The sequence below is a fragment of the Poeciliopsis prolifica genome, unplaced genomic scaffold (genome assembly GCF_027474105.1).
Source record: "Poeciliopsis prolifica strain line A6 unplaced genomic scaffold, Auburn_PproV2 SCAFFOLD055, whole genome shotgun sequence".
NCBI lineage: Eukaryota > Metazoa > Chordata > Actinopteri > Cyprinodontiformes > Poeciliidae > Poeciliopsis > Poeciliopsis prolifica.
In genome coordinates, this window is record NW_026562430.1 from 3454238 (window position 1) to 3467161 (window position 12924).

Below are 12924 nucleotides of genomic sequence, written 5' to 3' on the forward strand. Positions count from 1 at the left end.
TGGCGTCTCATGAACATCCAATCCTTCGAGGTCAGTCCCTTTAAGGAGGATTCAGGCAGATTTCTGCTTCTTCTTTTTTTTTTTTTTTTTTTTTATGATAACGAAATACTCCTATTTAAGCTAAAAATCCCTCCTGTTTGTCTTTCTGTGCCTGCTGCACTCTGCAAAGTGACACAAATCACAGAGGTCAGGAATCATTGTGGCCTCTACTGCCCCCTGGTGGTCACACCAGGATTGGCACGTGTGTATAAAGCTGAACAAAAACGAAACAAAATCTGTATGGTTTACCTTCTGATAGTAACATGACGGTGCCTCCTGTTTTTACACTGTATTTGTGTAAACACACACATCTGTGTGTAGGTGTGTGTGTCTCCTGCCTTTTTCGTTCCATCTGTCCCTCTGTTGCCTGGTTATGGCCCTTTCTGTCCACCGTCAGGCTTCTGACTATCAATTTTCAGGTATTTTTCGGTTGCACAACATTATTATTTGTAAAATAAAATAAATTGTAAAAGCAGAAGAAGAAATATTGATGATAATAAAACACTTTTTATGAGCATTTGTAAAACTGCTGTGATGCCGCTTGTTATTTAGGATTGCAGCTTCGCTTCCGCCAGTTTTATTTGATGTAGCTGGAAATTCAACATTTAAACTGTGTGTTGGGCTGTTTTGAACGACGTGTGGCAGAGTGGTGCTCGAATGTCCTGACCCCAAAAGGCCGCACCTTTTCATGAAGTCGATAGATAACAGAGGAAAAGGCCACAGCAGCAGATGACCTGACCGGCTGCCACTCCTATCAGCTGAGAACAGGAAACTGAGAATCTGTGACTATTTTTAAAGAGAAATTAACTAGATAAAATCAATTATTTTCTATTTTTATACTGGCTTTAAAAGTCGCATTGGTTGTTTTAACATCGGTGGCAGCAGAGTTCTGGAGAGCGTGACGTCACAGGCCATTGTTTAGCTAATCATTGTTTCCATACGGGTTTACTTCCTGTCTGGCTCGCCAACTCTCCGCCTGTCGTTGTTCGTTAACCATCGCGCTCCGCTGGGTGAGACGACTGGACCACACATCCTCTTTGTTTTTTTTCAGTGGTTTTCTCGTCGTCGTGGAGCGGCCCATCAGAGCCGCATGGCTAAGCGAATCTGGGCTCTGATTGGAGAATTTGCATCTAAATGGAAAGCTGCCTTCCCCTCGTTTCCGTCTCCCATCAGCTGGTTATGCGACGATTGAATCGAAACAGGAAAATCCGCCGGCTTTGGGTTGGAGCGAAAAGCGACTCCTCAATTCTTTTAATCCCCACAAACGTCAGATTTAGATTTTATGACCTCTGACCTCTGCCTCAGTTTCCTCTAGAGAGAGTGTGACATGTTTACTTGCCTTCTCAGAAATAGCCTCCTGTTTATCTCGCGTCATGATTCTTGAGTAGCTTTGCATCTTTTATTCATGTGGAGATTTTTATTTATTTTATCTGTGGCTCTCATGAAGTTTTCGGCCCCCGGGGGCCTCAGAGTCCAGGTGTCCACCACCATTAAAGGGCTGAATTATTTACCACTGTTTGAATAATTCAGCATGAAAATGTTCACTGAAAGAGGAAGAGATTCATTTTGCTTCGATTAGGACTAATCTGTGTGTTTGAAAAACGACAAACACACTTCAGAAATTATTTTATGTGCTTGACAAATACAATGTAAAGTACAGGGAGGGGGGAAATCTGAAAAGTGTGGCATGCACTTCAATTAAGCCCTTGTTAGCTAACATTGGATAAAATATTGTTTCTTCATTATTTCAGCATAATCTTGTCACAGGTTCTTAATTGATCCAAAACTATTTAAACATAGAAATAAGTCAGAAGATGTTAATCTGAGTTTCAGTGCTAATAGCTAACTCAGGAGTAGCTTAAGAGTTAACTAAACGTTCATTTGTGGTTTTAGAGCTAACAAATGAACGTTAGCTCATCAAGAAAATAGAAGGGTTTTTTTTTTTGGTCGTTTCCAAGGAACTATTAAGAGTTTCATCTGATTGTAGTCGATTGATTAATGATGATTTGTGAAACAGATTGGGTGTTTCGGTTTTTACTTACGGGAATCAGACTAAATGGGGCTCAATTTGAAGTGTTTCTGCTAGGTGGTATAAATTCATCAAATCTCCTTCATTTAAGAATGACATTTATTGGTTAGATAATAAAATACACAGGCTCTGTATCATCATTTCTTTTATTCTTCTAAAACTCGTTTTCATTTGTTGCACCATTTTTCTCCTCTAAGTTGCAAAGAGGAATTAATCAGAAGAAGAACTACATCTTCAGACGTCTACCATCTACATATTTAGTAAAGCCACTACCTTAAATGTTTCTTTAGCGATTGGACCCAAACTTTAACTCTTGCAGGCTAATAGTCTCCATCATCTCCGTCGTTCTCGTCGTCCGGGTTTCCTTCGCCGTCTTCTGTGGCGTAGATCTCGTCTTCCCGCTCGTCGGCGAATTCGTCGTCGTCTTCGGTGTTCACCCTGCCGGACAGGACGTCCTCGATCCAGTCCTCCAGGTCCTCCGCCGTGGGCAGGTCCTCGTCGTTGGACATGTCCAACCAAACGCTGTCCGCCTGCAACAGATTCCATACCGCCTTACTAAACGTCAACATTTTCAGTCGTTCTAATCGGCCGTTGCTTACGTCTGTGACGTTGACCACGCCGATCTGGGGCCTGAACAGATCCAACTTGAAGGTTTTTTCCCAGTAAGTGGTCAGCTGTAGGGACGACACACGTCAGGTTTGTTTTATTTCACGTACTTTAGGGTTTTTGTGGAGGAGAGGAAAAGTGATGGTGAGGCAGAACCAGAGGGAAGTTGTCGGGATCGATCCAGACGATACTCAGATTCGGGTTATTGGTGTTCTCTCTCGCCACGTCTTTCAGGATCTCCAGGAACTCGTAACCATCTGAAGAAATGAATCTCATGTTGCAAGGACAAAGATACACAACTGCTAAAAACATTTACTAAAATATTTCAGGGAAAATACACAAACTTTGCCTCACTGTGGAGGAATTTTGTTTCACTCTTCATTGCAGAAATGTTTTAATTGGTCCATATTAGATGATTTTTAAAACGTAACTGGCATGTTTAGGATTCTTGTGTTGCAAATAAGTTTGGACTTTGATGAGTCCCGAAGCCTTAAAAATTCCTTTGTAATGTGATTCCAAAAAACATAATTTCACAATTGTAGTGTTTTTATAAAATACAAAACATAATTTAAATCACCTTTTTTTCACACAATAAGTAATTAAAAACACGATGCGCCGTGATTATTACAACCGTTTCCTGTTCTCTTCTTCATCGTTTCTGCCAGTAGTAACATGCCGTTGTTCATCACATTACACAAACAAAGTATTTCCTGTGCAGTTTTCCAAATTACACAAATTTTGATACAGATGACATCAAAAAAACTATTTTAAAATTGGTGTTTTCATTAAGCAAAGATATCATCGTAATTTAAATTGATGAAATCATTTGGTCGAAGGAAACATAGCTACCAGGGATTGATACTTTTTCCCACAACCCTGTGCAGTTTGAATCGATACAAATCTTTGAATAGATGAATACGGACCTGGATCTTCCTCCTCAGCGAAGGCAACAATATGTATCCCATCCATATCGTCCTCCTAGAGAACAGAAGTAAAAAATCAACTGAGGTTCCTAGAATTGAAAAGAAAGTTACTCTAAATACCAAACGTTTCATTGCTCACCCAGATCTCAAACATATTCTCTGCCCGCAGCTTCCTCAGTGTAGCCCTGCAGCGATAACACTCAGTCACGCTTCACTTCATCTGAACTCTGACCTCTGCAGAACTTACCTCCTGTGTTGGTTGACAAACTCAACGATGTCCAGTTCAGACAGAGGTCTGCCGGGCAAGATGGCGGGCTCCTCCATGAACGGCTCGTAGAAATTCACTTCATTCATCTTTAGGGAGAGATGTTTGGCAACCTAGAGCAACGTAATGCTGTCGATGTAAAACCACGAGAAGTTCTTCTGATGCGCATATAATATGTTAAAGGTCAATAATGTCTTTTTATTCAGGGTCATCCTACTGTAAAAACAATATTTACTCTGTTCTGCTGTATTTTCTGTTTACTCTTGCTATTTTGTCTCAGTTTTAATTTGTAAATCTGAAACATTTCATTGCAACAAAAAAAATCTGATCAAACAATTAATTGTAAAACTTCACAGATGGAAAAAAAGGCAGTTATTACTTACAGATTTATCGAATGTTGCAAAGAACTTGATGTAAGGTTGAAATCTCTCTGACGCTTCCTGGAAAGCTTTGTAGTCTGACAAAACAAGTAACAGAAATATTAACGAGATAAGAATAAATAATAGAAGCACAATTAAAAGAAGAAAGTAGCAGACCGCTTCATCTTTGCTCAGTTTTCTAAATTTGGGGATTTAAGAAAAATCTGTGCCGGGATAATTTCTCTCTCTTTTTTATTTTTTTTTCAATATAATTGCAGTTTGACCTACTTCATGAAAAGCTGGGTGCTATTAAAAGCGTCTCCTGAGTGTCTGGAATCAGGTTTCTCTCTAACAGGCGTCATGGTGATGTAGCATCATTAGCCTCTGGGTCCCATTAGCATCTCAGAGGCACCAATGAGACTTTTTTTAACCCATTCAAGCTGCAGGATGTCACTTTTATACAAAATATAAAAAAATATAAATATCTTGATTAAATCTGCCACCATTTAAAGTACCCAAAAATTGTACTAGCAGTACTTCAACGTGTAAAGTTAGAGTAGAAATATTTCATCAAAAAATTACTCAGAAGGAAAACGTACAACATAGTAAAAATACTACCAGGAGTTATTGTTTCCATTAAAGTTACTCAAGTTAATGTAACATAAAAAAATCAAGCTCCTCCTCTTCCTCCCAGTGCTAACTAGAAACAACCAACCAGAAGTAGGAGGCGGGTCTTAGCGCTGTCACTCATGCTCGTGTGCGTGCCAGTCCTGTTGTGAATGCTAAGACTAATTAGGATAACAGTTTTCCTGTTGTTTCTCCACCATTAACACATTTAACAAAATGTTGATTGGCAGCATTAAGCCCCGCCTCCTAGCTCTGATTGGTTGTTTTTCATCATAACATGGTGACAGTTTGAACTAGTAAAAGTTACACGCTGCAGCTTTGAAGACGTCATTTAAAAGGTGAACTATCTCAGAGTTTGGACGGACTGACGTGAGTCCTCTCCTCTGAAGTAGCCGATGAGGCGGATGTCCTCCTCCATCCTCTCGAAGGCCCGCAGCTCCATGGCGCTGTTGATGATCTCCACCGGGTCCTCCAGAACCTTTAAGCAAAACGTGACAGTTTTCAGTCCAAATGTGGTCTGAATACTCAACATGGTGGTGGCAGCATCATGATGCCAGATTCTGTTCTGGAGCCCAATTAAGAAATAGCATCAATTCCTGAAAATCCAACAGTTATTTACGTGTTTATGCTTATAATATCCCAATGAAACAAAGTTTTGTTTTTATGGAAGACCAAACTTTGGACTAATCGTGAGATAAATGCCGTATTTTCCCACTTACATCCAATAGAAACTCCACTAAGGTGTCTGCTGAAAGCTCCCCGTCGAACTCGATGACGCGGTCATCCTTAAACACATAAACACTTCCCACTTCCTGCAGACCTGATGGGGACCAGAGGGATTATTTCGCCACATAATCAATGATAATCATTATCGTCAGTGTCAGATGCTAAGCCGTACCCAGTTTGTTTGCTACTTTGGCGTCTTTGTGGGAGTCCACCATTCCAAAACCGATGTCTTTATTCTCCAGGACTTGAGCTGTGAGCTGGAGAGTCGGATCAAAACCAAGAAATCGGCAAATAAATGAGATGGAAATATCTGCATTTCAAACCAGAGTTAAGATCCTGTCTCTTTATGCTGTTATGCTCATTTTGGAAATCTGGAGGTAGAAGTTGGAACGTTATATGAAAAGTAAAACCTCAAAATCCAAGATGGCTGGCAAAGTTAGCTGCAGCTATAAACGTGTCACAAATTTTACTCAAGTAAAAGTAAAAATGCAAGAACCATTCGGACTCAGGTAAGATTAGAAAAGTGTTTGGTAAAAAGTTTGCTGAAGTACAGCAAATTTTCATTTTATATTTAAAAATTACATCATCAGAAGTGGAAATTTTTGGATTTTAAGATAAAAAAAAATGGTAATAACTCATAAGTAACAAAAATAAAATCAGGCAAAAGAAAACTTTTCCAAATCAATAAAAATCTCATTAAACTTTACCCAAAGGTTTGAAAGCTATTATGCTAATAGGTTAGCAATGCTAATGCTAGTGATATCACTGAGATCAGACGTGTTTTAGACTAAATTAGTTGAACCAGCCTGATGAAAAAGAAAGCTGGTTCTGTTTTGGCTCTGCTAATCTGGAGATAATTACACAAAGAAGGATTCTTCATAAAATCAAGAACGTTTTAGGCATCAATTCCCAAAGAACTCAGAAAGTCATCAGTCGGAGGCTTCTTTAGAGCCGCTGGATGACAGGCTGCTACAGGATTTCTTTTGGGATGAATAAAGAAAACTAAAATCTACAAACAACTTAGATTGTTTATCTTAATGTTTTATTTTAATCATGAGAATTTGTGAATTTTCAAATGGTTTTAAGAACAATTATAATTAACAAATTGACCCAGAAACAACAACTGAATGCGTTCAGTCCACCAGAGATCACATTATGTGTTTAAGTAAAAAAAAAAAGAAAAAACATGTAGTGAATTAATAAAGTTGACAATATGAAAACAATTTCTTCAGGTTACACTGAAGCAGACAAACACAAGAATAAAGTCAAATTTTGATTCAGCTGTTTTTGCTGAACCAAAATGTGAATAAATCACATCTAGTCCTGTCACAATAATTATAAATAAAACAGTGAATGAGATGAATCCTGACCTCCAGCACCAGCTCCGTCATCTGGAAGCGTTTCTGCAGGCCCTTGTTGTTGGGCACCGGCTCGTGGAAGAACAGGCACAGCAGGTCGTACCTCTTCAGGGCCTTCTTGTAGTTGCGCTCGTTAATGTCCAGAACCCTGTCCTTTCCGTCAAAGTTGGGGAACTCCAGACCTTCCTCAGCCCTGCAGTGCAGAACCAGTGGGAGGCTGAGGCCGGACCAAAGAACGGCCAGCAGGATGTGCTTCATTGCTGGACGACGTTTGGTTAAATAAAAACAGTTAATATTTTCACTTCTCTGTTGCTCCAGCTCTTCTTCTCTTTTCGTCCTCTGTCTCCTCCTCTTCCTCGCCTCATTCCAGTCCAGATCTCAGGAGGATTTCCTTTTCCCCATCCTCACTAGAAAGCTGATTGGACTGAACTCATTTACAAAAGATTCACCTGACATACATATTGCGTTAATAATTTGACAGTGATGTTCTCATACATTTAACAGAAGAAAAACATGTATCAACATTTATCAGGATTCCTGATTGTGAAGTTAACAAGACTATTTTATGGAAGAACGGTAAAAATAAACAAGAGAAAACCTTTAAATTTGTTTATTTAATGATTGTGTGATTGAATAATAATAGATTGTATTTATATCTTTAGATCAATTCAAAGGATTTAATGGATTAAAAATAAATCAAAGCTAAAATAAATGTCTTCATAATGTATTTCTTTTATTTTGTCACTTCTGACCCTCCATATCCATGGCGCAGTGAAAAATGCGGGTATGTCCCTTTAACGCGTCCTTCTTCCGGTGCGCGTTACCATGGTGACCGTGCTCAAGCAGCGCTAACAGAGCGCAGATCGCTGCTTTGTTCGGGAGCTGGAGGACAGCGCGATATGGAGCGCTGCTGTCTTTGGCTCTTTCTGTTGCTGCTTCATGTTCGTGGCTTCTGTTCGGCCGGTAAGACGGATTTAAGGTTTCCCTAAAGAGTCAAAAGGTTTTTACGGTCTCGCTTAATCTCGTTGCGGCGCCTCGCGATAACTTTTGATGACGGAGTCATCGATCGGTTAGCATAGCAGCTAGCTGGCTGGAAGCTAGCTGTGGGAGCAACTTTGTTGCTAAGTTTGCTGCAAGTATTTACACTGTTAATTAATATTAATTAACCTGTATTGCTTTGTGGCGTTTATTTAAGATGTGGGAAGCTTCTGAATACATTTAATACATTGAGATCTCTCGATTTTAAGTTACTTTTCATTCAAACTATTTATTTTGGTCTAGAAAAGGAGTTAGCATCTTTAAATGTTTTTACATGTAGAATAATTAGAGTTTCTATATCTACTATTAACATATATTATCTGTGCTTCTCTTTGTCTCTGCTCATATTTATCTCTTGAAACCAGTTCAAAGTGTAGAAATGATCAATATTAGCATATCTTTAAATATTGTAATGTTTTATAGCATGTGGTTGACTGAGGGAAACAAGAATACAAAAGTTCAAGAGGAAACTGACAACATTCTGTATTTTATTTATTATTTTTTAGATAACACGTGGAAGGAAATACAGCAAAAGATCTCAGAAGCTGTCAAAGGATACACAACATGCAACCCTGTTAACTGCAGCTGCCATCTTGAGTGAGTAACATCAATTGAATGTATTTATAAATAAGGGAAATATATATAATATGTGGTGTGTTTTCTTCTTTTTTTATTCTCCTAACTTGTATCTCAGTGTCCTCCATCATGACCTGAAACCCTTTGAAAGGGGAATCTCCCAGAATGTCATGGAAACCACGGTTCTTAAAGGTGTGGGCACCCACTACCAGGTCATCGAACACAAGCTGTACCGAGAGCACAACTGCATGTTCCCTGCAAGGTGCATGAAAAGCGTCTTTATTTACATAAATACTGTGTTTTAGGGTTTTACTAAGGTGAAAACTTGCCTAAATGTGGTTTCCTGTGTTCTGCAGGTGCAGTGGAGTGGAGCATTTCATCCTGGAGGTTGTGAACAGGCTGCCTGACGTGGAGATGGTGGTGAATGTGAGAGATTACCCTCAGGTGCCCAACTGGGTGCAACCGATTCTGCCCGTCTTCTCGTTCAGTAAGGTCAGTGTCTCACCAGTGTTTGTCGTTTGAAGAGGCTGAAGCGTTTGTGAATTAAACATGTTTTGTTTTTAGACGCCAGACTATCTGGACATCATGTATCCGGCGTGGACGTTTTGGGAAGGCGGGCCCGCCGTGTGGCCCATATACCCCACCGGACTGGGCAGATGGGATCTGATGAGAGATGAGCTGAAAAAGTAGGAATAAACACTTTTCATTTTGACTATTAGACTTAATATGAAGATTGTTTTGTTAGACTAATAAAATTACATAAAGCGACTTTGCAAATGCATTTTTACTCTTAGACCTGTTCAAGATTCTAAATATACAAAAAACTCAAAACTATTTTGGGCAAAAAAAAGAGTAAAAAGTCTTTGGAGTCCTGCTGAAATGATAAAAGGTAAAAATATCCTGGTGCGTTTATTAAGTCATTCACACAACATTCACTCATTTATTCATGATCATTGATCATTTTTGTTTTTCTGCCTAAAACTGGATGATAAAAGTCTTCAATCTGCTGCTTTGCTCTCAACTAGACCATTTTTTTAAAGGGCAATTTTGTTTACAACAATTTTAATTTATTTTATGTTTTGTTTTGTTTCTTTATTTTGGATATTTAAATATTGTCCAGTTTCAGAGTTAAATGTTGATTAGAATTTAAAGTTTATTGATCTTTGACTCTGCATTCTTTCGTTGTTATGACATTATCTTACTTAAAAACGGTCTCAGAACAACAACTTAAAAAACTTCTGGGACAATTTATCACAAGCAAAATCAAAGTCTTCATATCAGGTCTATTGACATTCATTTTCGTGCCTCATCTATGTAAAATACATTAAATATAAATTATATTTAATTTATTTTAAGTTGCTTGAGATCGGTTGTCTCAAATCGACCACTAGGTGTCAGTAATGTCCTTATTAAAACAGCTTCAGAATGATTCTGGTGTTTTTGGAAGCAAACTGTATTTGTTCATTTTCCTGAGATGTGACATGAAAAGTGTTTGTGATCTTCAGATCTGCAGCTCAGTGGCCTTGGAAGAAGAAAGAGACCAGAGGATTCTTCAGAGGCTCCAGGTGAGAAATATTTGGTTTTCCATCGACGATGCTTCATGGTTTTTGCAGGATGTTACATTTAAATCATGTTTGAATGAATCCAGAACAGTTTTGTTTTTGTTTTTATAAAATAAAATCCAGTGAAGTTTCAACATAGAAAGAAAAGTCATCCTGTGTTTTGTTTTTTTCCTTTCTGCAGAACCAGCGCTGAGCGCGACCGCTCATCCTCCTGTCCAGAGAAGCTCCAGATCTGGTGGATGCAGAGTACACCAAGAACCAGGCCTGGAGATCCGAAAAGGTCCGACACGCAGCCACTCCGAACCCGACGCGTCTGCGTTAAGATCTGCTGTTCACCCTTTAATTGTTTCTCTTTCAGGACACACTCGGCAGACCTCCAGCTAAAGAAATCCCTCTGGTCGATCACTGTAAATACAAGTAAGCATCTTCTTTTAAGAGAATAAATGGTATCATAAGTAATTTAGTTCTCTGAATGGACGGTTTGGTGTTTTCTGCTAGATATTTATTTAACTTCCGGGGTGTGGCGGCGAGTTTCCGCCTCAAACATCTCTTCCTCTGCGGCTCGTTGGTGTTTCACGTGGGCGACGAGTGGCAGGAGTTTTTCTACCCGCAGCTCAAACCCTGGGTCCACTTTGTCCCCGTCAAACAGGACTATCTGATGTCAGGTACCTCGTTATTTTGTGGATATTGATGGGAAAAGAGACACAAATACAGTGAAACTCCCTTTAATAGCGATGTCATATCCTGTGTCTACAGAGAGCTTCTTCAGTTTGTCAAAGAAAACGATTCCGTCGCACAAGAGATCGCTTCCAGGTAACCGCAAATGTTTAATAGTTAATGTGGGTCTAATTAAAGAAATGAAAATATTGAGCACCTTTTGTCCTCTCAGAGGTCAGGAGTTCATCCTGAACCACCTTCAAATGGGAGAAATTACGTGTTACTGGGAAAACTGCTGACCGAGTTCAGCCAGCTGCTCACCTACAAACCCAAACTGAGGAGCAACTACAAACACATTGTCCAGAAATTCATCAAAACGGAGCTTTAAACTCTGATACGAAGGAGAATCAACAATTATGAATGTATTTTCTGTGGTACGAAGTTTTTATTTTATTTTTATTTGTGTTGATTTTCATTTTTAGGGGGCAAAATCATGGTTCTAAACTTGGTCCAGATCTTTCAAGTATGTTTAGACAGTTCCCTAAACGGCCACTGGAGGGCTCCACAGTATCTTTGAGGTCATTTTCTGTCCAAAATCAATACTTCTAGATATTTCAATCAAGTTTATTTGTGCAGCATATTTCTGGAACAACAGCCCAACACTTGTGTTAAAAACAAAAACACAGTTTAGGGACAAAGACAAACTGTAAACAGGAAATAGTTGATCTCAATGAGGTTCTGTCAGTGTTTAAGTCAAACAGTTTTCAGCATCATGCTGCCGCCACCAGGACTCACATTGTCCTGATCTTCAGTGTTACGTTTCTTTCTTGTGATCAAAAATATGTAAAGGTGGAAAAATGGAAGATTTCAGGCAGACTGTTGATATTTTAACAAATGAATGTAGCTGCTGCTGTTGGCAGGTTTTTACAACTTGAAGAATAGTGTTTCCTTTTACACAAAGTGCCAAAACATAGCAATAGTTTCCATTTCTATCTTTGGATAAAATTTGGCTTTTTTTAAAAACATATTTTATTTTTTTCTTTTTGATAATAAACAGTATCAGGGTTGGTGCTTACCAGGATTTTACAGAATATGTTGTAGTATTCGTACTGTCCTGTCAGCTAGACACACGCTGGGCTTTTTTAGTTTGTAAATTTGTTTCACATTGTAAAGATGCTCTGATCATCGTCTGAGAATAATCAGTGGTTGGTTTCAAAGTTTCTATCATTACAATAAAATGTGGAAAACAACTTTCAACATGAATTTGCTTCTTTTATTGATATATTTATATATATAGCTGTTTAGATTTTCTCAAAATCATTTTTTGCTGTTTATTTTTGGTTTTGTAGGTGAAATAAAATTTCAACCACTTGAAAATATATTTTTCTACCCTCTTTTTGAAAGTTGTATCATGGCTGTAAAACATTTTAAAGTGCTCCCCAGAGCTTTGAGTATTTGAAAATGAGGCAAATGGCTATTTTTTTTCTCATGATTTGTTTTAGTGAATAAACTCAATTGACATTATTTAAACAGGATATTGTAAACTATTTTCTGGGTTCCTTTGAAAAAACTCAATATCTTACAGAGTATTATCATCTAGATATCTTAATACACTTGAATTAAAAAAAAGTCACTCAAAGGTAACTTTTCAGAAAGATACAGGAGATTGTTTAAGTCAATTCCTTAATCTTTATGAGAAAAGTACTGGCAAATTATTGCCCTTATGGGAAAAATGTGGGAAAACTGGTGTTTTTCATGAATAAAATGGGATCATTTACAGAACGCAAGTTCCTATATCTTGCTTAAAGGTGAGTTTTGTTTGATTGCAAATTTATTAAGAAGGTTTAAGTAAAAACTAGACTAAACTCCTCCAATATTTTTAATTTTGGCAGCTTTCTCTCTCTGTAGGGCTTCGTTTAGCACTCCGGCCGCCAGGGGGCGCGTCTCTCCGGCCTCTGCACGTGTTCTGAGCCCGAGTCAGAGGTTATGTTGCTGCTGCAGCATTGAGCTTTCAGAAAGTCGATGTTTGGATGACCGTCAGAACGACTCATGTGAGAAGAGAAATACTGTCATTCATGTTTGTGTTTTCCGGACGTCTCCAGTAAATAAGACCCACATTTTGCTTCTAAATCCCTCCGCGGCGCATCTTAACCTTCATA

At 38.6% G+C, this 12924-nt stretch overlaps 2 protein-coding genes across 2 annotated transcripts; one reads left to right on the forward strand and one right to left on the reverse strand.

Moving 5' to 3' along the window:
* Positions 1 to 2198: 2198 nt before the first annotated feature.
* LOC129379063 (calsequestrin-2-like) lies at positions 2199 to 7268 on the reverse strand. Its single transcript, XM_055059636.1, has 11 exons — positions 6945 to 7268; positions 5747 to 5831; positions 5568 to 5668; positions 5218 to 5326; positions 4246 to 4319; positions 3845 to 3975; positions 3737 to 3782; positions 3598 to 3652; positions 2831 to 2931; positions 2668 to 2742; positions 2199 to 2598 (listed from the first exon to the last, which is right to left on the reverse strand). Exons 1-11 carry the CDS (start codon positions 7188 to 7190, stop codon positions 2389 to 2391), a joined length of 1233 nt encoding a protein of 410 aa, XP_054915611.1. The 5' UTR covers positions 7191 to 7268; the 3' UTR covers positions 2199 to 2388.
* A 516-nt stretch (positions 7269 to 7784) lies between these two features.
* Positions 7785 to 12022, forward strand: LOC129379065 (protein O-glucosyltransferase 1-like). Its single transcript, XM_055059638.1, is given in 13 exon segments — positions 7785 to 7895; positions 8477 to 8567; positions 8665 to 8808; positions 8903 to 9038; positions 9111 to 9232; positions 10052 to 10111; positions 10290 to 10303; positions 10306 to 10388; positions 10467 to 10525; positions 10607 to 10780; positions 10865 to 10921; positions 10998 to 11050; positions 11053 to 12022. Coding segments are annotated over 13 exon segments (1158 nt in total). The 5' UTR covers positions 7785 to 7831; the 3' UTR covers positions 11154 to 12022.
* The last annotated feature ends 902 nt before the right edge of the window (positions 12023 to 12924 follow it).